At 40.5% G+C, this 26,379-nt stretch overlaps 1 protein-coding gene across 7 annotated transcripts in view; it reads right to left on the bottom strand.

Moving 5' to 3' along the window:
- FMN1 (formin 1) overlaps positions 1-26,379 on the bottom strand; it is a 411,489-nt gene that overhangs the window by 189,940 nt on the left and 195,170 nt on the right. For all 7 annotated transcript variants that reach the window (XM_060096555.1, XM_060096556.1, XM_060096557.1 and 4 more), the window contains one exon: positions 24,816-24,966. In XM_060096555.1, the coding sequence (XP_059952538.1) occupies positions 24,816-24,966 (151 nt within the window). The remainder of the gene's footprint in view (positions 1-24,815; positions 24,967-26,379) is intronic.

Here is a 26,379-nt window from a genome sequence, read left to right as displayed (position 1 = left end):
AGTATCTGCAAAGCACAATAGATCAAGGGTGCCTGTAGTTTGTAAAGCTTCTAATTTAGGAAGTGGAGGACACTACCAAACAAATTACAAGAAAAAAATCAGAAGTAAAAAAGGGGTTAAAAAGCCCATAAAGAGTAGAATACATATTTTAAAATATTCTTAAGTCCAATATGCAAAATGACTAAACAAACAAACAAACAAAAAACACGGAGGAAAACAACACATTAGACTTAATAAACAGACTCAGTGGGAGTTCAGTCAGCTAGTAAGTCCCGTCCAAGACTTCGGTATATATTCAGATCATTCCTAAGGTCGCTTGAGGTTGTATTTCTATAGGACAGACTTATAGAAATGGTTCAAAGAGCATGTCCATTTTACATTCTGATAAATATTGTCAAATTGTTTCTGATAGGTGCCATCAATTTATACTCCTGCCAAGTATTTGAGAGTGACAGTTTTCCTGTTCCCTCACCCACTCTGAGTATTATCAATTTTCAAAATGTTGGCCAATATGATAGGTAAAATGTTTTTTCACTATTTGGCATTTTTAATGATTTAATAGTAAGGCTAACCATCTGATTACTGGTCACATGTTCTTGTGAACTGTCTTTGTATCCTTTTTGCTGTTTTCCAATGACTATCTATTGGCTGGTTCAATGCAAAGAAATTTAAATAATGACATAGTTGAACAGCAGGAAGAGAGACTTACACAGAGACTGCTGTGGATAAGAGGCATTTTCTAAGGGAAGAAGGGGGAAGGGAACTACCTTTTACTGCGCCCCTACTAAGGTTTTATGCACCTCTGCACACGAGCCAATCCAAATGGAGAGTTGTGAATTGGGGGCAGTGAGCACCATGATATTGTAAACCTTTATTCCTTTAGTGGCCCCCTGTGGATTTCCAGAAAGGTAACAATACTATAGGCTCAGGAGTCCTGTAAAGTCAGTGCGGTCACCTCACTGCTAGGGCATTAAAGCAAGGGGCACAGAACTAGAAGCACACTTTGTTCTAACCCAATTCTCTTTTCTGATATTTGTGATCAAATGTCATTACTCCTTACCTAGATTTTTACCTATTATCTGAGGCATTTACCTTCACAGCAGAGTAGGTAGGAAGAAAACATAGAGGAAAAAAGACAAGATTGAGAAAACTGATGGAGAGAACAAACAAGGAAAAGAAAGAGGGAGGACAAAGGTTTTTTGTTTTTTTTTTAAGATGTTCAGTTAGTTATCAACCAATAATTATTACACTGCTTTTAAAATATTCTTTTTTAGAATCACGGTCAAGTTTTGAATAACCAGATGCAATTTATGGAGAACCTTCCACTAACTGAAAATTCCTCTTGTTTTTCTTTTATTGTATCATACGCATTCTTGCTAAGCTAACTTCTAGACAGATAAAGTCAACTTCAAAATTCCTCTCTGAAGAGAAAGAAAATATGAGAGGAAGATAAACTAATCTTGGGTATTCTTCCCAATTCACTAGCTTCTCTAAAATATCATGGGCTTGAAAGAAATCACAGTCAACTATACCTTCCCTATTTGCATTACTGAACAGTGAAGACTGGAGATCATAATGATTATCTGGAAAACTTTTAGAATCCTAAATTGCCCGAGGCTGTCAGATATTTAATAGCCTGCCTTTTTTATAGTAGGAACTTTTCTATTGAATACATTTAAAAAATAACCACAGGACTTTAAATACAAAAAACCCCATAACATATCAAATCATTTATTAACTAAAAATTTAATTAATCAGCACCAACCCATTCTTTAAGCATTCTGGTTGTTATCATCCTGTGGGGTTTTTTTGTTGGTTTTTTCTGTGTGTGTGTGGTACGCAGGCCTCTCACTGTTGTGGCCTCTCCCGTTGCAGAGCACAGGCTCCGGACGCGCAGGCTCAGCGGCCATGGCTCACGGGCCCAGCCACTCCGCGGCATGTGGGATCTTCCCGGACCGGGACACGAACCCGTGTCCCCTGCATCGGCAGGCGGGCTCTCAACCACTGCGCCACCAGAGAAGCCCTATCCTGTGTTATTTTAACAAATGTTTAAAGTTGTCTGGCCCAAGTCAAAGGTTCCCAGCAATGCAACAATCTAAGTAGAAATACAAATAAAACTAAGAACCAGAGCCATAAATACAACAGTCCTGCCCTCTAGCTTTTAGCTTGAGCCTTCTGAGCTGTCATATTCCCTTGACCAGCTATGGACAGTGACAGGCATCATCATCTGGTAACTGGTCATCAAGAGAAAAATCAGGAGACCAGCCTTCTATTTCTAGGCCTGCCCTATCATCCCACACCAACGCTGAGACACAAGTCAGTCCAATTCAGCAACACTCACAATATGCAAACTCCGATGTTGGTGCACTGCAGGGCTATAAAGATTAAAAATAACATATATATACACACACACCAACACATACACGTATGTATATATATGTACATATATATACATCCTTGTTCGATGGGAGTTCAAAGACCGGTTTATTTATATGAGAGAACTCCACATAAATAAGTCTGACATAAGGGAGCTATTTACAGGGATCAGCTAACATGAAGAGTTTCTAATTGTTCTTAGGTATATGTTACCTAAAAAATGCCAGGACACGTTGAAAGTGGGGATTTTAAGTGAAATGGCTGTTTCGGGCAGAGTCTTCCTCTGGGTAACCTGAAAGCATTTCCAGAAGCGTTACACTCAGTGCCTTTTTCCTGAAACGAAAGTCCAGGTCTCACCTCTGGAAAACCTCTCCACGAGGGAGAGTTGAGAGATGAGAAGCTCTGCAGACCAGGACCTGCAACCAACACTATAACCTAAGCTCCCCTTACCCACGCAGAAAGGGCTCCTTCCAGGCCACGTGGCCACTGGGGCCACTGGGGGTGAAGGTTCTGCATCAGGCATTACGACCAGCCAGCAGGAGGGGCTTTCACACTGCAGACCCTCAGGCCAGTCCTCCACATTTGACTGTTGGATATTGGTAGAATTCCTGACTTTATTACTCCATAGCTTCATAATGTGAATGTCAAATTCATGGTTTTCCACATGGATGTGGAACAGGTAGGCAGAATTATGCCTTGAAGCTCTCAATGTGACCTCCTTCCAAGTGGGTCCGGGGAATAAAATGCCCATTTCAGTCTGTTCGAGAAAGATATTTCAGAAAACATTTATGAGAGAGTATGAGTACTTATAAAAGTTTGCTCATCTACTGAATATTCTGTTTTAAGTGGACTTTAGAATCACTTAGCTGTTAGCGTTGAAGAAACCTGCAGATGTTGCCTGACTTACCCTCTTCCTTTGGAATGGCCCAGATATTTAAGGATGGACCTTACTTTAGAAGAAAGCTCACACTTTAAGAAATTATTACAGTTACAGGCATATAACAGACACATATGTATAGCCATTTTCCATCAAACAAATAAAACGCAATCCTACCTCAGCTAATTGTAAACACAACCTAAATTTTTCATCCTATTCCTACTCTATGACTGCTCCCCATACCCGTTTTTCATTCTTCTTTGTCTTTAGCTGCATATTACTTGATTTGTTATAATCCTTAAAATCATTTTCTAGTATTAAGTAGCTTTTGGCACCAAAGCATTTCACTTTATGTCTGACTGGAATTCCTCATGCTTCCATTTCAAACAATCTTGTTCTGCTCTCAGGGAAGGCAGACAATGGCTGGTCTCACCATCCTCTACACAAAGCTCCTTCATAAACCTCAAGCCCATCTTTTTTTTTTTTAAAAAAAAAACAAGCGATGCTTTATATCAAAGCCTTAAAAATCAGTTTTTGAGAAGCATTAGCAAGCCCTCAGTTTATCTTGGTCCTATCTGGAGTCAGCTGAACTTGGCAACACATGGCCTTCTCCTAGGTATAATTACAGTCTGGAGGAGAATGCAATTTGTGCAGCATTCCACTGACCTACAAGCTGACCTTGTGCAGGGGCAAATTCACAGGTTGTGTGAAACCCTATTAGACATGCCTAGTTTAAGGCAAAGCCTTTCCAGACCCCCACCGCATGCTAGGATTAGGGCCTGTCACACATGCGCACTATTACATCGCCTAAGGACCTCTCGCCATGCCTTCCAGAGAGGGGAAGGCAGGCTCACACCCCACCCTGTCTAAACCTGCACCTTGAGCCCGTGCATCCAAATCATTATTATTTCTTACATATGTGGATTTTTAGAAAAATCTGCCTCGTTGAATAAGAATGAAGACAGGAATGGGAAGACAGATTTGCTCCAGTGGAAAAACCACACCCTGACTGCTCAACTAGAAAAGTCTTGCCAGACAGACCAAGAAAGAATTCCTGCCAGGTCCAGTGGGATTTTCACATCTTCATAAAATCCATATATATCTTTAGCTTTCTGCCTGAGCTTGGCAGACGTGGCCAGAAATAAAAATAAAAATAAATGGTCTGGATAGGCCATGAATGCTGGAAGCACGCTTGGCCAAGTGAGTTCGGCACAGCTACAAAATAAAGAGAATCACAGAAGCCTTCTTCTTCCAGGGAGCCCTCCCTGTCTGAAAAAGAGGAGTCATTTCCACACTCATACCTAAGCTAAACACCAAACACATTGAAACCTAAAGCAGATCAGGTGGGTATTCTGTTCTTCAGCTTAGGCCACACATTTGAACTTTCTCAGTTTCAGTTGCGGGATTTCCATCTCCAGTGAAGTCGGTTTTATCACAGAGCCTGGAGGACAGGCCCCACGTCTAGTTAAATACAGCCTCATGTGTTATCTCCAAGGAACATCTTTCGGTCACTTCAGGCAAATTAAGTACATGTGAAATTTGCTGCCTTTGCCTTCCTCCACCAAAAACAAATAAATGAAGCATCTACATACATGGGTAGATATTTACTTTCGAGACAGTGATATGTATCACATCTCCACGGGCAGGACATTTTCGACTATAGAGAACAAATGAGTCCATAGCTTGCCTCTCTCAGGGAGATCAAACAACACAGTGGAGAATACACAGAAAGGAGACAATCTGACTCTCCAAAGCAAAACTCTGAAAAACACTATTTCTATTTTTGTGCCTTCAGACTGGCCATATCTTTTGCTTATGCTTCATATCAACACTCACCAAATTCCACTACTTGGCAAAACTACAGACATTCGGAGGCTGGCACAAAGCACATGTGCTACTGATGACAAGTCAGCTTGCCTCCTTAACAGTAATCCTTTGCATTTCTAAGGCACTAGCTTCCACACGGACCAAGGTACTTTCATAATGACTGCTGCATTTATCTTGAAGACATTTGCATGGACTAGGTTGAAAAGCAGGTAGAATCCTATGGTGGAGATGTAGAAATGGATGCACCTATCCTAAGGGCTTTAAGCTTGGGTGACTGAGCTGATAATATCCTCTGGATTCCTCCAAATCACGAATATAAATCAGTATGGAGTCTGAATTTTGGCTGGATTAGAAGGTGGTATCTTCTGGGGATGAGATATGGTATATATCAGGGAACCCCTAGGTTTTAACTTTTACTGTCATTTAACTCTCACCCATTCACATACTCCCCAAATTAGAAATCCTTATTTTATAAGTAATAGAAATCTAATTTGGAAAACAGAGTGTTTCCCAATGGACATTCCAAGATGTAACACAAGATGATACACGGTCATGAGGCATGGTAGCCCATGGATGTAGGCCTTATAAGCACCCTCTCCCCTCTCCCAAAAAGAAAATCATGGAAATAAGCAACTGACACAATCCCACTTCACAGCTGTGGCCAGCCTTGTGCCCTCCCTGACACTGCTAATGTGATGGTGACTAGAGATGAGACAGGTAAGCAACTACTTTTCCCAGCCAGTACCAAGAGCTAGGGCCAGCTGGAGGGGAATAGCAGGACCAGAGTTGGCAGCCATCTTGCCCTCTCCTCAGGGAGAATGTGCGTTCCCTTGGAAACATGCATTTGTTTCTTGGTAGGTGCCCAGGAAAATAAATGCTGACTCAGGTTCCTTGTCCCTTCTCCTGCACTCCACCCCCTGACACTCTTTGGCATCACACCCAGAGGAGCTGGTTGGCGGGCTCCATGGTGCCATATTATGAAATGTCACCTGACTTGGTGTAAACAAGCCCTCGCCACTGATGGCCAGCGTGGGTGGGTATCCTTCTGGGTAGTGGCCTGCATCAACTGGCCTGATAAATGTCATTAAAATAAGCTTTCCACACGCAGCCTGATATCTGTGCCACCAAATGTTTCAAGGGAAACTAAGCTGCACTGTTCTGTCAAACCGTTAGGTCTGAATCTCTTCCATGGCCTTATTTTTGGGGACACGTAAAATTGCTCAGATGAAATTTACTTTAAGGATTTAGGCTCTTCACCAAGAAATGTGAAAAGGCAAATTGTCATCCTGTCCTGCGTCTGAGAACATATTTGGCATCCCATTCCCTTACTGATGAGACAGAAAAACCCTTTTATTGCTTTTTGGGCTAGTGAATTCTGTTCAGAAAGCAAATGGAGAGAGAAGGCCACAGCAGGTGAAGGCTGCGGTGGGGCAGGAAGTGAAGGGCACAGTGGGATTGGGGGGCGGGTGTGGGCAGGAGGTACCTGTGCTGGTTTTGGAGTTTTCCTGTTATGTAGAGAACAAACTCCAAAAACAAAATCACATGCATTTACTCTTGCTCAGCGACTCAGGAGAGACATCAGTGCATTAAGTGTCCTGTCTGCAGACAGGACCAAAACTACTGTCACACCAAGGTACAGATGAGAAAAGTCATCCTATGATTTCTTAGTGCTCAAGTCCCCTTAAAGAGTGCTTGCCTTAATAAATATGAAACAATTCTAAAACTGACAACTAACCTGGTGAGAAGTAACTAGACAGAGGGCTATACAGCAGAAAAGAAGAAAAAAGAGAATAGAAGAGTATGAAGATATCAACTTCTAGTGAAACATAAAACAAAAACACAAAAATATTCAAGACTCTGATGATGTGAATACTAAGCTTTGGTGGTCAGAAAGTGAGAGGAAACAGGGACTCTCTTTGGGACAGATGTTAATGTCAGGACAACCTGGGAAAGCTCAATTCCATACCTTCAGGTGGGCTCCTGTCATCATGGCTCAACTTTCTCAAAGCCAGGAACTTATTCCATACATGTAACTCACCCTTTAACAGCAGGAAGAAAAAGTTATTTCCTCTGTTTTAGGAGGGATGGGAGCACAGTGGTTCATTACTCCTGATACACCAGAGGCATGATGCCACAGGACCTTTGAGTCATGTTTTACTTGTTTTTTGTTTTACATTTCTTTATTACAATCTCACTTCAAATTCCTGTCTCAATAACCAATCTGTATTCCTAGCAAAGACTGGGAGAGTAAATGTTCCTTCTCTTCCCCTTCCCACCCTACTGGACCTAGCACTGAAGAGCAAAGGGAAAGTTTTCTCTCCATGACTCCTAAGTTGCATGGGAAACATCTCCATCCTATATACCTCTATATCCTGTAGGCAAAGCCCTTAGAGAAGTTTGGTGGAGACACTAAAAAACTGTCTGTGGTATAAGGCAATTAACAACCTCTGGGATATCCTCTAGAAGTTTAGGGTGCCTGTGAATTAACAGGGACATCCTGAAAAATACAAAATCTCATTCACCAGGTATGGATGAGACCTGTTTTGGATGGAACTGTATTCCCCTTAAAAAAGATATGTTGAAGTCCCAACCCCTAACACCTCACAATGTGACCTGATTTGGAAATAGGGTCATTGCAGATGTAATTAAGATGAGGTCCATACTGGAGGAGAGTATACCTCTAATCCAATATGACTGGCATCCTTTTAAGAAGATGGCCATGTGAAGACACAGAGACACACCAGGAGAAGGTCAAGTGTTGATGAAGGCAGCTGTATGCCAGGGAATGCCAAAGATTGCCAGCAAACCACCAGAAGATAGGAAGCGTGGGGAGAAGGATTCCCCTACTGGTTTCAGAGAGAGCATGGCTCGGCCAACACCTTGATTTCAGACTTGTAGTCTCTGGCACCGTGGAGACAATAAATTTTCGTTGCTTTAAGTCACCCAGTTCATGGTAGTTTAAGTTGGCCCTAGGAAACTAATACAAGGAGTCAGAATGTTTTATTTATAATAAGCTTCCAGGTGATACTTATGCTGCTGGTCCATGGATAACACACTTTGAGTAGCCAGGTGACTGCAAATGAATGAATGAATGAATGAATGAAGTATTTTGTTTACTATCACTGGCACTCAGCACAGAGCCTGATATATGTTTGTACGTTTATATAATCCCTAATTCCTAGAGTTTTTTTTCCTGCTAACTAACTACTTGGAAACGTACCCCTTCCTCTATCAATTTCCATGGAGTCCTCTTTCAAAGCTAGCTGCTCAGTCAAGGAGTACGGCTTTCTCAGATAAGGCAAATCCCAGGTACACAGACAGCCATACTGCCCTCCAAAGGATTATAAATAACAAAGTTTATAAGACCTTTGGGCTTCCTGCCTTATTTATATAATTTTTCACTTGATATTAAGACACTGAATCTAGTCTCATACATATTCTTCCAAAATCTAGAGTGTTAGGCTTTTGAAAAGAACACATGCTAATAATTACTCCAAGCTGGTTAGAGATAATGGGCAACAGAAAAGTTATTATCTTCAATGTCATCGTATGTCTTTGATATGATAATCATTGCATTCAAGGTATCAGAAATGATGGATGGTCTTTGATTTCGAGTGTACCATGATGCAAATTACCTGGCTCTTTCTCACTCCTGCTTGGAAGGTGAAGAGCTAGTGACAGTGGGCACTCCTAGCTTCAGGGCCTCCAGCCACTAGACAGCAAAATCTGTGACAAAACTCAAAGAGAAACACTTCCTCTTTAAAGATACCTAGGGCTACTTTCCTTTTTCCTTTTATGGACATACTTCATCTAGAACAACCTCGCACATAGTTCTAATTTGCAGCTATTGCTGTAACATGCACCATTTACTACCTAAGTCATTTTACCCTGTTAACTTTCTGGGTAACAACAGATGACATAAGCACCGCATTGTTTCTAAGGAGGCTCCCTGAGTTCCTTCTATAAACATAAAATGATGATTCCAGGAAATGTTAGTAAGAAAGGAAAGATGAAAGAGCATGGTATACACATATTTTAAAACTGCTACAAGTTTTGGTTAAGGCTTACAGTCTATAACCCAGCTCATTTCGCCTAAAATTAGTCTTTATCATCCTCCCTACTCTCACGGCCCATCTATCACGGAAAGAAAACACATTATATTCTTCAGTCATCCATGGGAATGGAGTAACATCACGATCCAAAATATTTATTTGCCATCATCCATGAAGAGTGAGCCTCTATATCCATCTTGGCTAGAATCATGAATATATGTTCCCTGAGGTTCCCTCATATGGACAGGTCACCTTCTGATAGTATGAGTGCAACAAGCACACAGTAGGGGATTTGTCCAGGGTCCTCCAGATGTCCTACTTCTACTCCTATGTTCTTTCCCTAGCAATACATCTCATTCCAGCAAGGATGTGCATGCCTCATCCATCATGTTGAACAAGGCAATAGCCTCTAAGATGTGAAAATCACAACTACTTTTAGTTTTAAGGTAGCAGAGTAAAGGCCTGTCCACTTCCCTTTCTCTTATAAAATCAACCCCAAATGATAAGACTGAGGATCAGAAACACACAATCTACCTCCAGTGAAACTAGCAGACCCCCCTGATTTCCAAACAGAAACATGGAGGCAAAAGTAATTGAAAGAGGGCTTCCCTGGTGGCGCAGTGGTTGGGAGTCCGCCTGCCGATGCAGGGGACACGGGTTCATGCCCCGGTCCAGGAAGATCCCACATGCCGTGGAGCGGCTGGGCCCGTGAGCCATGGCCGCTGAGCCTGCGCATCCAGAGCCTGTGCTCCGCAACGGGAGAGGCCACAGCAGTGAGAGGCCCGCGTACCGCCAAAAAAAAAAAAAAAAAAAAAAAAAAGTAATTGAAAGAATGGTAAATTCCATGGCAGAGTAACAGAAGGACAAACCTAACTGTCTGCAGAGGAAGGCAAAATCTTGGACATGCATGAATTAGAGGCACCACATGCTGGGGAAGCGTGAGGTAGGGAGCTAAAAATAAGGGGATTATTTAAAAGATAGTATACGGTACAACTAGGTGCCAGGTGTATAATCCCATTTATCATTATCTGGAAGTATAGTTTCTAGACAAATTCAACCAGACAGACTTGGGACTTGTGGACATCAGGCACAGGAGAAGTTGGGATTGAGGTCTTGTACTGGAATGTAGTCATTTTCAGAATTCCACATCCTTTCTTGGATCCTCTCTCAGAAAACTGGCAGTCAGGCTGACACCCCAGCCCCCAGAGTCAGGTGCCTGGAGAAATTCCACCTGGAAAAATGGATCAGTCTAAGAGCAAAGATAAACAGATCCTGTCATTCAGGGCCCACCCAAATGAAATGGCTGGTCTGCAACTGTTTACCCTACTGTGAGACCCGCCATTGGGCAAACCTCATCCATTCATACTGAGCTTCCATCCAGGTTTATCATGCCTTGATCTTATACATAAAATAGCAGCCAAGGATCACCAATTATTTGAGATAATCCTCTAATGTGAAATACAGAGGTCACAAACAAAAAAATGTAAAAAAAGAAGCTTGGAAGAAGAGACAGATGGAAAGTAAAAAGCAAAGGAAAATGTGAAGAAACTATAATTTATAAATTCAGAAAGGTAACTGTATTCTTTAAAAAATGAGCTTCTATAAATTCACATAGAATTCTGAAACACAAAAACCCTTGTCTACCAAAATAGGAAGTCCATGGTGACTGTTTAAAATTGTATTCACAAGAGACAGCAGAATACCAGACAGATGGCCAGAGAGGGCATTGAAAACTGGTGCCCCTGGGGTGCAAGGTGGGAGCGGAATGGGGGGCAACAGGAAATCTTTTCTTAAGAATTTTAAAAGCTGTGAAATATTATAGAAAAGAGTAGCATGTGCACATTTATGTATAAAGGACAAAAAAAGTAAACCATGTACAGGCGTACACCTTACCAAACAGAGAACTGTTAACACCTTCAAAGGCCCTCTATCTTCCCCTACAATTCACCTCCAAAGGGCCCATGTTTTCTAAATTGTATATTTATTCTTCCCTTGCTTTAGAAAAAAGGTTTTGCCACAAACGTATGATTTCATAAAAATTTTTGACTTTTTATGTTTTTAACTTCTGACCAATGGAATCATTCTTTTGTGACTTGCTTTCTCCATTGAACATCGTGTTTAAGAATCATCAGTGTGGGGCTTCCCTGGTGGCACAGTGGTTGAGAGTCCGCCTGCCGATGCAGGGGACACGGCTTCGTGCCCCGGTCTGGGAAGATCCCACATGCCGCGGAGCGGCTGGGTCCGTGAGCCATGGCCGCTGAGCCTGCGCGTCCGGAGCCTGTGCTCCGCAACGGGAGAGGCCACAGCAGTGAGGGGCCCGCGTACCGCAAAAAAAAAAAAAAAAAAAGAATCATCAGTGTGGATGCATGTAGCTGTAGTTGAGTCTTTTTTATAAAAGCTGTGTAGTATCCTGTGATACTCCTCCACTCTAATGTCGATGGCCATTGTTGTCATTTTCAGATTTTTGCTATTATAAGCTATGCTTTTACGAACACTCTCACGTGTCTCCTGGTACAAAGTTGCAAAAGTTTGAGCAGAGGCTGTACACGAGTTCACGTGAACTAGACAGAGCCAAACTGTTTTCCAAGCATATAGAACAGCTGACCTTCCCATTAGCAGCAATCAGAGTTCTTACTGCTTCACACCCTCCCAACATTTCACAGTTATACTTTTTGATTTCTGTCAAGCTGGTGGGCCTAAAATGGTATCTCTGCATTTCCCTAGTTGTTGACTTGTTGATCATCTTTTCATTTATTTAGTGACCATTCATTCCATGACAAGCCTGGTCATATCTTTTGCCCATCTTTCTATTGGAAGGTAACCATTTTATTACTGACTGGTAAGAATTCTACATATATTTTGGGTAGTAATTCTTCTTCAGTTAAATATGTTACAAATGTCTTCTCCAAGCTTGTGGCTTATCTTTTCATACTCTTTGTGGTACCTTTTGAGGAGCAAGAGTTTAAAATTTTTTAATGTAATTTTATTTAATGTACTTATTTCTTATTTGATATGCTTTTTGTGTCTTTTCCATGTGAGGTTAAAAAATATGCTCCTATATTCTTTTTTTTTAAAAAACTATTAACTTTTTCCTTTCTCATTTATGTGCTTGATACATCTGGAATTGATCTTTATTCATGACATGAGGGAGGGAATCTACTTTCTTTGGAGAGATATATTTTTTTTCCAATTTTTAAAGTACTTTTTTTAATAGTCACTTTTGCCCACTGATCTGAGAGACCACATTTGTCATATATTAGTTTCCAGATATGCATGGATCTGCCTCTGAACCCTCAATTCTTTCCATTGATCTTTGTTTTTTTCTGCGCCAATTATTACCACACTATAGCTACCTTACTGCCTATTGCTTTATTTTTCTTGATATGAGGTAGAATAAGCATCCTAACTGGTTTTTCTTTGTCAGAATTTTAAAATTTTTTTGAATTTTATGTTTACTGTTCCCTTGCTTTTTAAAAAACAGTTTGCCACAAATGTATGATTCCATAAAATTCTTTGGCTTTTTATGTTTTTAACTTCAGGCTAATGGAACCATTTTTCTGTGACTTGCTTTTTTCACAAAACATCATGTGTAAGATTATTTTGAAACTCTGCTCTTCTATACAAATTTTTAGAATAAGCTTGTCAAATTCCAAATAATCCTACTTAGATTTTGATTGGAATTACTTTGAAACTAGAAATCAACTTGGGGCTAACTGACAACTTTATAATATTGGTCTTCCTATTCATGAAAAGACTATGTCTCTCCTTTTATTCAGGTCTACTTCAATACTTTCGCTATAATAATTTTTTATTCATTGCTGGATTCCATTTACTAATACACTGTTTAGGATCTCCACATCTATATGAGAGAAATTGACCTGTAACTTTTCTTTCACTTCCTGTCCTTGTCTGGTAGTGCTATCAAGACTATATTCTAGCTTTGATCATAACATTCTCTATTCTCTCAAGTATTTTGTGTAAGAAGAAAATGCTTCATGTAATAAAACCATCTGGGCCTGGAACTTTCTTCATAAGAAGATTTTAAACTATGGACCCAATTTCCTTAATATTTATAGAACATTCCAGTGTTCTATTTCTTCTTGACTCTGTTTTGGTAATTTATATTTTTCAAGAAAGTTTAAAATTTTATGTTATTTTCATTTATTGCCAAAAGTTTGGTCATGGTATTCTCTTATACATTTCTATCGCATCTATAGTTACATTCACTTTTACTTTCCTATTATCTTTATTTATGTTTGTTTGTTTTGCTCAATCATGCCTAAAGTTACTGAATTTCGGTTTCAAAGAATAAACTTTTGACTTTACTGATCTTCTATATTGTATTAAATTAAAAAAAAAAATTTCCATTCTCATCTTAAAATGCATTAGGTTGAACCATATGAAATTCTAAATATTTGATCACACTTGACCTGCAAAAATGGCCTTTCCTGTTGTTCAACCTAATTTTTCCTTCAAATTTCTTTGGTTTGTTTTTCTTTTTCTAGCTGTTAATTTTGGATGCTTTATTTTTGACCTATCTTTCTTTTCTAATATAAACACTCATTTTAGTGGTATCCTTTGAGTCTTAAAAACCAGTATTGTTTGAATTATAAGGGTTTTCTGAACCCCATTATAACTTCTTTCTTGATCCGTGAGTTATTTTCAGGTGTGAATGTAAATGTTAAAAGGCAAGGAGGTTTTTGTTACTGACATATTTAAGTTATCTTTTTGTTATTGGTAAATTATTTCTAACTTAATTTCATTTTGGCCAGAGGATGGTCTGTACGAAAAATGGCGTGAAATTTGTTGAGGTTTTCAGGACCTTTGTTTTTCTTAGGTCTTTTAATATTGCTCGACTCTTAAAATTAATCCATGCATTATGCTGTTGGAAATAAACTATAAGTCAATTCAATCTGATTATTAATATAGAAACCAACATAAAATATCACACTTTAAAGAGCATCATCATCACCTAAATCAGTGATTCTAGACATGATTATATTTATTTATTTATAGTCTATCATGTTCTAAAAGGAGTTAAGGAAGCACCCTTATGTTGCCTCCCAACAGCCGCCATACTTAAAAACTGTACTTCCAACATAGATTACTATGAAAGCCAAATAAAAATAGTACTGGAAAACGCTGACAAATTTTATCATCTTTTTGTTGTACTGCATGGTTTTCTCTTGGCACACCTTGAGGATGTTCATCTCTGAGCATCTAGCTTAAATTCATTTAATTACACAGCTGTGTCCCAATGGGACACAGACAGACAAATGAGAGGGTGAGATGGATCTCTGCTAGCCCTCTGGGGTTCAGGAGTCATCCCTGCATAAGAGATGAAGCTTCTGGTTGGAATCCAACCTCCCGTTCTCTTTTAGGGGTGACACTAAGGGATTTTTCATTGTCCTTATTCCTACTCCTGATGGTCGTGACGATGGTGGCAATAGTGTGGTTGAACCAGCAAATATTTATGCATCAGACACGCAGCTAAACACTTCACAGATTATTTTAACTCTCACAATCACCCTTTGAAATACGTACTATTATTATTCTCACTTTACAGATGAGGGAGTGGTACTGAGGAGCCTTAGAAAGATGAAGGGACTTACCCCATGGATAAAGTGATGACTCAAAGAAAAAGCCAGGCCTGTGTGGTTTCCAGAAAGCCCTGCTGAACCACGATGCTACCACCTTCCATACTTAGACTAGTCGTGACTCTTGGTGCCCTGGGTGTGCAGGAGGAAGCAGCTGATTGGAAGCCTTGAAACTGGCTTCCTGGTGGCTCTGAGGCAAACACACACCAAGATCTTAGTCAATTGGTGTGAACTCCCTGTGCTGGCCTGTGAGTCTTACTTTCTCTTCCACATACCTTCAGCCTCAGAAGCTCATCCCTTCCACTGGTGGCAACTGAACGGCTGTGTCCTACAGAGCTGAACTGTTCAGATACCTCCACATCCCAAGAGCATAAGTAATACACAACAAAAACATCACATGGCCCAGTTTCTCCAATGTCTTACTAAATCATTCTAAACATCTCGTATGCTTTAGGCATTTTGCTGCTTTTCTGAACTACATTCTTCTCTAAGCAACCATCTCAGTGTCTCATTTTTTCCATTAGTAAGATGATTATAGTACAGAGTGAACTATTTATAATGAGGCCCAGCTCAGGCACTGTGGCTTTCAGTTAGCTACATTTTAAATCCATTTTTCTTTGTTAATTAATGTGCCTTACCCAGTGTTGTAAGTAACACTCATTTATGTTCCTGAATTGAGCAGGGAGGAAAAGAACCACACCCAGAGTGAAAGATCCAAGGTCTTCAGAATCAGTACGAATGCCATGACAACTTGAAAGCAAAATTTAAAAGTTAGTTTTTGTGTTTGTTGTAAACTAAGGAAGTTGTACAAGAGAGTCTACAAGACAGTCAAAAGTGATGTGATAACTGAGTCCTGAATTAACCCCCTGGTCCTTGCAGCTCTACGCTATGTTTAAAGACCACGCCCCCACCTCCTAGGACATTTTGCACATGCAAAATATCTAATGTGACTAATAAGGTACCTAGCATAAAAGTTAATGAATGAAAATGAAAACACTAAAACTCAGGTTATTTAGTAACCACGGCCTGGAGCCAGGTCCCAATTAAACCACTCTGGTGGTGAAGGAAGGGATGAAAATGCCCAATAGGTTCCATCTGGCTGCTCCTGTGGGTCAGTCTAGAGCCTCACGGCCCTTTCAAATCAGCCTCCCCACCTTCTCCTCTCCCTTACGATTGAGGGGCTAAGGGCAGTCCTCCTCACAGGGTACTGGGGAAGTCCATGTAAAAAGGGCTTGGCAGCGAAGGAATCCAGCTGCAAGCAAGCACCACTCCCCAGCTCTTCCCAGCCCAATCCCTTTTGTCATTCATTTCTCTGGAGGGCCCCTAACCCTCCAATCCCATTTGTACCCCACCGAGGAGATCTGATAATGGTCCTGGCAGAGCTGTGGCTTTTCAAAACTTCTGGCAGGGGCCTCGCTGACCCATAACTTGCCTACACACATGACTTCTTCTCATACTGTCTTTGTAAATTGACCATGGCTAACCTTGCTGCCCTAATCAGATCAATCAGAATAACATTTCTTTAGCTGATACATGCTGGCAGCCTCCTGGGCTGAGGCGTGACTCTGAGTCAGGCTCAGATACTGAAGGCGGATTTTGGAGTTTCCAATGGTCTCAGGTTTCCTTAGCTTTTATCACAGTTGGTGAGCTTTGTCAGGCCCGTGTTTACAGCCATGCAAATTAGCCTCAGCTGGAGAGAAACCAGGTCAGGCCTAAAGGAAATCAAGCTCTGGGCTAAAAGGTACTTTATCAAAAATTGTAAGTGTAGCCATAGTACTGGGGGCAAGCCAGACTGTCCTAGGAAACACGTGGACGGCTGTGTCTGGTGAAACCTGAACTCTTGGCTTGGCCTCTGGACCCTGGAAACGTTATGGAGAGATGGAGGGGAGAGTGCCACACCAGCAGAATGGGGCTGGCCAACTCGGCCATTGGCTGCTGCCGCCAAAGACATTTTCTGTTAAGTAGAGACAAGTGTGAGGAGGGAAATATTGCATCTTTGGGGGAAGCAACATTGTGTTTGTGAGGCTGGTTTGCAGTATATCCCACATTACTCACTGACGAAGCAAGGTCCCAATCTGAGGTTGCATTCTACTCACACACTCGTATACACTGAGTTTTAAAATGCGTGTGTGAAGGTGTCCACGTACAGATATGATCTGATACTTTGCATCTGGATGTTTTAGAAACATCCACTCCAGAGGCCATGACAGTTACAGAAACTAAGGCCAGAGAGGTTACGTGACTGGACACACAACTGCTAACTAGTTACCTTCAAGACCAGACCTCTGGCACCTTTCCATTGCAGGTTTCCCCATCAGATTCCAGCCCTTCAATACCCCAGTACATAGAGAAACTTGGCTTATTTTAAAATAATCCTCCAATACGTTTATGTCTCTTAAGATTAGGGGATTATTAAAATACTAACAATTACTCCCTGAGCTCCCACATACCTGTGACTCATACACCGTGGTGCTGATGGTGTCAGGCAGTCTGATCTATGGATCTGAGCGCAGAGATGTTGGTTCACATGTGACGCCTCTGTCTAACTGCCCTCTAATAAATAAGACAAAAGCTGGTGGATCTTGAGTGTCCCCATTTGCAAAGTAGAAGTGATGACCCTATCCCTGGAATTCATCTAATTAAAGTTTGCCTTTTGACAGATGAGAGATCTGAGACCCAGAGAATTTAAAGAACTTGCCCAAGATTCAACAGTTGGCTAAGGTCAGAGCCATAAGTAGAAAGCGGGTCTACAGACACCAAAGCCAGAGCTCTTTTCACTAAACAATGACCAGGAAATAAAATTCAGACTTCTCCAAGTGAATATAAAGTCAGGACTTGTAGTTACATTCAGCCCAACAGACCATTTGTCAAATGATTAAGAACACAGATTCTGGGGTTGTTGCTGGATTCATCTCCTTGCTCTGCCACTTAAGAGCTGTATGATGCTGGGCAAGTTACATAACCCCTCTGAGTTCCAGCTTCCTCATCTAAAAAATGGCAATAATCATAGAACCATCTCACTGGGTTCTTGTGACGACTGGATAAATTTTTTTTTTTTTTTTTTTTTTTTGCGGTACGCGGGCCTCTCATTGTTGTGGCCTCTCCCGTTGCGGAGCACAGGCTCCGGACACGCAGGCTCAGCGGCCATGGCTCACGGGCCTAGCCGCTCCATGGCATGTGGGATCTTCCTGGACCGGGGCATGAACCCGTGTCCCCTGCCTCGGCAGGCGGACTCTCAACCACTGTGCCACCAGGGAAGCCCCACGACTGGATAAATTAATACATGCTAGGCACTTAGCCAAAAACTGCTCACCTAGCATTAACCATTATTATTGCTATTGAAATCTTGTTGTCATCTTCACTTGAAAGATTCTACATAAATACAAGGTTATTAAGACTTCTGTTCGTGTTAAGCACATACCTATGGATGCATGTGTATGTATATGGGGCTGTTTTGATCTTTGTGTATATTGGAGATGTGTGCACTCTGCAAGGTATTTATGAGTTCATTTTGGAAGCACCCATGTGACCTGGGTTTTTGACTTAAATAAACATATAAGATCTTTGGTCGTTCTTATTTCCTCACATACTTCTAGCTTAAAACTGGAGGCCAGAGAAGTCACTGCCACCACCAAGGTCCCTGCACTGGCACTCAGCCTCAAACCATTGTCTACCTCCGGCCAGTCACAGTCTTAGAAAACGTCCTGAATTAAGCATAAATGAAGGAGGTCCAGGAAAATATAGGTGAGATTTCCAAAATTTTACTCAACTAGGAGTAAAGAATAAAATACGTAAAAAAACCCCCAAATATTTAGAATTGTTGTCTCATAGGATATCTTGTAACATCTAATCAAACTTCTTTATTTTCCAATTAGAGAACCCCAAATCTATATTCAAATACATCTTCCCTCCCTTTAGAAATGGACAATTAAAAAAAACCTCGTGTGTGTGTGTGTGTGTGTGTGTGTGTGTGTGTGTGTGTGTGTGTGTGTGTGTGTGTGTGTGTGTGTGTGTGTGTGTGTGTGTGTGTGTGTGTGTGTGTGTGTGTGTGTGTGTGTGTGTGTGTGTGTGTGTGTGTGTAGTGGGGAGGTGATTCCAGAATCAGTCCCAAAGGGGCTAAGTCTAATACTTCATAAATTTTTATATTGCAGTCATTCATTCTAAGCACTGGAACTATGCCTACTAATGATTTCTATTCTACTAATACCTACAAGCCTTTCTAATATTCCTTTGGCTCCCAATACTTTGAGTGGATAATTTGCTGTGAAATTTGGCCCCATGGTCCACAATAAAGAGATTTTACAAGACGGAAGAGGATACTCGAGGGGTAGTTACACTCTTGTAGGCTCCATTGCTCCGGCTCTAGGACAGAGGCTAATTTAGCTCTGCAGAGCTCAGCATTCGAAGGTGTCCTCTTGTGGTATGGGTAGGAACTGAGCACCGTATGATCCTGCAGCTGGCTTGCGGTACAAGTCCAGATTAAGTTACTGTTTAACAGCCAACAAGAGAAACATAGTCTAACTCCAAGAATAATATTCAGATTCAACATTCTGAAAGAATCATTGATATCCATACTTGACAAGCTCTAATGACTTATTTTTTAAAAAAAATAAGTAAATAAAGTAAAAGTACAACTTAACTTTTTGGGCTGTCTTATTTCCACATAAAATTTACAAGGCAGAATTTTTGTAAGTTGGTGCTTGTCATTGAGTAGAAGCTCCCGTTTGCTTTCAGTAGATTTGGCCAGTCAGGGGCCTTTAAAACCAAAGAACAGGAAAGCCCAGATCATTCCAGATATCACTCAAGGAATCTGGACATAGCACCAATGACCTCAAGGTCATATATTGGTGCAAACAACACACGGGCAAGTGATTTCACTCACTGCCATAAATGATAACCCCTAACCTCACTGCTCATTTTTCAAACAAATGAGTAATAGAAAGGGCTTGGAAAATGCATTCCCATTCCTGGGGAAAAAAAAAAATAATGCACATACCTTACCGGGGCGGCCCAGAGAAATTATCTTTGTACACAAAAGCTGAAATTATATAAACTTGGAAGGCAACAGATTATGAAAACCCTATAAATTTATGTTCTCCTTCCACTCATCTCCCCTCCCCACTAAACTGAGACACCAAGTCTGGGATTTGAGAGTTACAGCTATGATCCTGGCCAAAGTGACCCAATTACAACTGAAAGCTTTTGGCTCCAGGAAGTTTCAATAGACCAGTGTCTGCGGGACCATCACCACCCCTCCCTACCCCCACTCCCACCAAGTGCTCAGGGAATAGCCATTATGTCATTAATTCTTAAGAAATATCTATTAAAAAGGCCAAGGGAGTGGAGTAATTTTATGTATCTTACAGAGGAGGGAACAAGCACGGACATTATTCATAATTTCAAGAGAGGAAGAATATTGGCAGGTCATGCTGATTTTCTGAACGTTGTCAGGCAAGTTTAGAAAGCAATTGGAAAGTTTATTGGAGTAGCTACTTCTCTGACAGGCACCAGGACAAAGAATCTCAGACAGATTCTGTCTGATGAAGGCAGATTTCTGGCTCCTCGTCAAGGCACTGATCTACCTTTCCCTGGAACAAATGTAACTTAGAGATAGTAGAAATATGGGCATATTGACAGTGAAAACTCTTATTTTACAGTGCAAAAAGACTATATAAACCAACGTAAGATGAACTACTAGGTGTCTGTATATGCTGTTAAAGGAGCTGGAAAACAGGAATGGTCTAGAGATGACCATTTGCAAACAGTTTCAGGAAGGGACACACTCATGTTTGAAGACCCTCAACAAGCTTGTGGGAATAAGCGATGTTCAAGAATTCCTTTGCAAAGCTTTCATGTCTGTTCATAAATGAAGAGATTAATACATAGTTCTAGAGAATACTTCAAGTACTTTCACAATCATGATTTCATTTTATCCTTGTAATGACCCTGTAAAGGGTTGTTACTCCCTATTGGGTAGAGAACGAATCTGTGTGGAAAAGTTAAACGACTTGCCCTGAAGGTTATGAGAGGGCAAAAAAAATAGGAGGTAGTACTAAGTGCTGCTGGTACAGACAAGAGCTGATGTTTTGAGTTCTGGTTCTCAATTTGGTGAATGTTATGTCTGTGGTGGCAGAGTGGTCTCATGCCACAAACGAAGATGGCACAGGCCTGAGTATGCAATACGAATCTGTCATAGTTAGTATTTAACTTATAGCTAATATTTAAAATGATTGATGGGGGTCAAAGGAAAACAGCTCCAAATCTACATATTGTTTCATATTATTTCGTACTTGGAGTTATACATAGTATCTTTTTATTCAAAGATTTGGACTCCTACTGGAAGATCCTGAAGAAGACTTTGGATAATTTCACAAGGTAGGACATATTTTGGATTTGCACAAGTGTAGCTGGATTTTGTTGCTGATTCTAAGAATGGCTACCCTCATTTATAAATGTTAAAATCAATCATCCCAGTAAAAGCTGTTACCAACATTAAGTGCAGCCAATTCCTGTTTAAATTCAGGGGAAGTGAAGACATATGCTGAGGCTCTTCTACATCCTCTCAAGTGTCCATCATTATCAATGTCTTCCTAGCTAAAAGCGTACAAACCCTAGAAGTCATCTTCATCTTTCTAGGTCTCGTTTCTCATGTGCCACATGAGGGCACTGAATTAGATGATCAGGAAGGTTTCTTCTAATTCTTAGACTGTATCGTACTAGAAAACAGGATCCCAGCCCAGTTTAAGAAGATATGTATCTGTTTGCTTTAAATCAGTGCCAGTGATGGGAAATTTAAATGCTGTTAAAGAAGATGAAACTAGAAACTTGTATCTGAGTTCAGCAGAACGGTAACAATTCCGACAGTTCTGACTAGGAATGTGGGACGTGCAGAGGGATGCAGACCAGCTCCACTTAAGAGATGCTCGCGGGGCTTCCCTGGTGGCGCAGTGGTTGAGAGTCCGCCTGCCGATGCAGGGGACACGGGTTTGTGCCCTGGTCCGGGAGGATCCCACATGCCGCGTAGCGGCTAGGCCCGTAAGCCATGGCCGCTGAGCCTGCGCATCCGGAGCCTGTGCTCCGCAATGGGAGAGGCCGCAACAGAGAGAGGCCCGCGCACCACAAAAAAAAAAAAAAAAAAAGAGATGCTCACATCTATCTCAATGCTGGCAGAGTCCCTGCGGCCAAGATTCAGAATGCTGGATTTTAAAATCTCTGACATATACTCCACTTCAGTCACCATAAAAAGATCTATCTGGCAAGTGTTTCCTGGTCACCTTGTATGGGAACCATTCTGTGGTTAGGCTAACAAAGCTGGCCTCCAGGGCTGAAACTCCTCAGTTGCTCACAATCACTAAAATTCACTTTCATCTTCATTCTCAGAGAAAAGAAAATAAACATCTGACTTTCAGAAGAGACCAAGGGATCCATCTTGATATTGGAAATCTGGCCACGGGCACAGAAGGAAGGCACATAGGAGGCAGGTTCAGAGTTTTCTGGCATTGACTCAATTCGTTGTTTTCTTTTTTTCTTTAAAACTTAGAATCTCAGCTCTAGGACACAAGCTCACTGCAAACTCCAAGCACCCTCAAGACTGCTACCCTTAAAGAAAAAAAATAGAGACTACACGTGTGCACAGAGTCTTTGGGGTAACAGCAACCTCACTGTTCAGAAAGATTAAAGAGTTTGAATAAAGGATATTTTCCCCCTCAGACGGAGAAACAAACACATCAAGTACTAACTGCCTCAGTGAAAATCCTTTGTTGAAGAGGCAAATAATTATGAGATAAGAAATAAGAATAAACTACCAAATGCTTTGATGTTTTAAAAACAAATACTTCAATGTTTTAAAAATGCTCATTCACCAAAACAGAAACAATTAGCTTTATGAGTAAATAACATGTAACCAAGCATCCAGAGAGAGAAACACAAGGAGTAATAACAACTTTAAAAGAAAAAGAGAATGAAAGTAAGTTTAATATGATATTGGGTAAGAAAACATTCAGAGGATTTCCTTGATGGTCAGAGAAGGCTTCCTGAAAGAGGCAAAATGAGGCCACTTTTGGAATACAGAGATTCTGCTTTTGCCTTTTGTATAGAAACAATTAGTCTTCTGTTCCTATAGATGGCATTTAAAAAGCCAGCTGGCCAGCAAAACCCTTATTTCTATCTCATAGGAATCTAACTGCACATGAATATATTCTATAGTCTATCAGTTTACTTCTTGCCGTAACTCAATTGTTTCATGCGATACGTCCTCTTAAAAGATTTGCTCTGATATTTAATCATTATTGGCATCACATTTTTCAATCAGGAAAACACAATTCCAATGAACTTGTGAAAAACCTTGACCATGATTTCCATGTATAATTTAAGTCAGTGGGCAAACGTGATTTGATTCACAGAAAACTGCATCCGGACTTTTGCCATTTCCCCCCGACAAGGCACAGCTCATTTCACAATCATGTTACTTGAGATATGAACCAATGGATGAACCTCACTATATAATTTAAGAATGAAGAGTTGATGAAACTATCATTCAGTATTACACACCTTTCAAAACACTTCTTCAAACCCTCTTAGATTTGAATTTCACAGCATCCTGGTGGGTCAGGTAGACTCAAATATTGTTAATCTTGTTTTACAGAGAAGAGAAGAGAAAATATGGCCTGGAGAAGTGAGATGACCAGCCCAGGATCACATCACAAATCAACAGCAGAACCAAGTACTATACGGTTGACCCTTGAACAACTAGGGGTTAATGTGCATATAGCTTAGAGTCAGCTTCTATATCCGTGGTTCCTCAGCATCCGCGGATTCAATCAATCACGGGCTGTTTCGTACTGTAGCGTTTACTATTGAAAAATATCTGCGTGTAAGTGGACCCATGCAGTTCGAACCCATGTTGTTCAAGGGCCAACTGTTTTTCCCTAATACCATCTATGCTATTATCACAACACTAATGCAGAGGAATAGCAGCAGTGGCAGCAACAGTAGGAAAATGAGAGCAGCAAGTAATTGCTGAGGTTTGACTGGGTGCCAGGCACTATGGTAGCACATATATATATATGATGTCATTTGATCATTACTCAGAGCAATATGGATGGATGTCATCTCATGTGACACAGAGGGGACCAAGGCAGACTGAAGGAACTTTGACTTGGGGCACGCAGCCAGTGCATGGCACCGTGGCGACTCACCTCCACATCTGTCTGATGGCTTGTGAATCCTGACCTTGTCCTCTGATGGCTTGCTGGTGGCCTCAGATTTCTAGCCCTCAAGTCTGCTCAGAAGTCACCTTCTAAATGAGGACTACCTTGAACACTGCATTCAAACCTGTAGCCCCCATCCCTCCCTCACCCCAAAAAAGTTGATCCTCCTTACTCTGCTCTACCACGTGATCTGATTTTTAGTTTCTGATGTTTATTGTTAATAGAAGCTCCAGAGGGCAAGGATCTGTTTTCTCGTTTGTTTGCTTTTCTTCACCAACATACCCCAGGTGCTCAGACAGTGCTATCCATGAGAACTTTTTGTAACGATGGAAATGTTTTATATCTGTGCTATATTGTAGCCACTAGCCAGAAGAATAAAACTGAAAAGTGGCTGGTGCCACTGAAGAACTGAATTTTTAATTTTATCACAAATAGTCACATGTGGCTAAGGGCTCCCCGACTGGATAGCGTGTGCCTAAAACAAAATCTAGCACAGATAGACCTCCCAATAAATATTTGTTCAATGAATGAAATTCTAAATAAGTGAAGAAGACATTTTCCATATAGCCTACAGACTTCTTTTCACTAAATTTTATGCATTTTTTCAATAGAATTAGTGGCTGAAAGAAGTCCAGATGAAGAAAACAGTTTGAAAATTCAGACAGCGTGACCAAAATAGCAAGCACAGATTTCTCAAACTATTGGCTCCTTTCTGTCATCTGTGACTCAAAACCTTTCAAAACATTTTTTGAAAACAGAGGGAAAGGAAACCAGCAGCACATAATAAATTCCCATGTATGACAAATATATATACATATATATATATATATATATATATATATATATAATTACAAAGATTACTGTAGTTACTCAGTACCTTTTTGATCTTGTTTTTTTTCTCATAGGACTCTGACAGAGGTTTCTTCTTCTGCTGAGGTGTGTCTTTGGAGAATAAATACTCAAATTCGCTAGTATCCCGAATATCAGGTTCTTCTAAGGAATCCCACAAGGTTGGTGTAGAATTTTGGCTTAAAAGAGAAAATGGAAAGTTAAACTTAAGAAACAAGAGAGAATAGAATACAGTGAAATCCTTAATTCATTTTTTAACTCCTTAAAAAACTCTAATAACGCTTGAAGAAAAGCTTTTTACGACTACAGATTTTTTAAGTCAAAATATACTAAGTATTAAAGCAAACACACATTTCCGAAACAGAATGGTCCTTAGATATAACCAAAGAGAGAGAACCAAAGAAACCCCATGGGATCAGAACTCCTGGGATTCAGATTGTTGAGGCATGGAAACTGCCCCTCCCTCCCTTTGTGTCATTTCCATGACGGGTAGAAATGGGCATCGTATAAAGATTGAAACAATAACCAATTCTGAGACGTTCATAGGATAATTCTTAAATAGAATGAAAATGGAGTGCTTGGGTGAAGATGTGCCCTCTTTTGAATTTTTTTCTATTCATTTTAAATATAGTTCTCAGGTTTAGCTTGGGTTAACTCAGCGTAGGACCCATATACGTGAACAGGCTGTGCTCATTTAGAAATACCTGATTTTATAATACACCACCCAACAACAGGATTAACAATAAAAACAAAGCAAAACCCCTACTGCACCAGCCCCCGCAGAGATTTCAGCAAAAGCAGCCATGGGGAGACTGTGTTTTGTTTGTTTGATTGGTTTTTTTTCTCTCTCTAAAAACAGGGATACCCTAGTTTTGAAACAAAGAAAGGGAAGAAGATATGGGAAATCAGGTTCAGAACAACTGCCTCGGAGAGCTGCCTTAGATGGTTTACTATCCAGGCTCCTTTCAGTCAGAACACATTTTCTCCCAAATGTCTTACTTTCTTAACTTACTTTCTCATCTTATTTTTAAACACTTTTAATGCTTATAGACATTTAATAAAAAGTCTCATCCACACAGCAAACATACACATCAAACGTGTGTGTATGTTATGATCCATAATATCTACAAGTACTTATCTTTGTTTTGGTATGCATTTTCCCAATGAAAACTAAAAGAACTATTACTACATGGGGTGGGCCACACAAATTTTTTGATACTAAAAGACAATTTTTCTTTTTTTTTAATTTTTGAATTTTATTTATTTTTTTATACAGCAGGTCCTTATTAGTCATCCATTTTATACATATCAGTGTATACATGTCAATCCCAACTGCCCAATTCATCACACCACCATCCCCACCTGCCCGCCGCTTTGACAATTTTTCATATTTGAAACAGTTGGCAACACTGTCTTTTCCGATCTGAGTGTTCACATTTTGCTGTGTGCCTGCCTTTGCTGTGAAATATGACATTTGGGTTCTGGCCCATAACAAAACTGAACATTTGTTTCTCTCCACTTTTTTTTAAATTATGATTTTTCTAATATAATATTTGAGGCATTTAAGAACATATATGTGACATATGTAAGTT

The sequence above is a fragment of the Mesoplodon densirostris genome, chromosome 4 (assembly GCF_025265405.1).
Source record: "Mesoplodon densirostris isolate mMesDen1 chromosome 4, mMesDen1 primary haplotype, whole genome shotgun sequence".
Classification (NCBI taxonomy): domain Eukaryota; kingdom Metazoa; phylum Chordata; class Mammalia; order Artiodactyla; family Ziphiidae; genus Mesoplodon; species Mesoplodon densirostris.
Note: the sequence above shows the minus strand (reverse complement) of the source record. Positions and strands in the feature narration are given on the sequence as shown.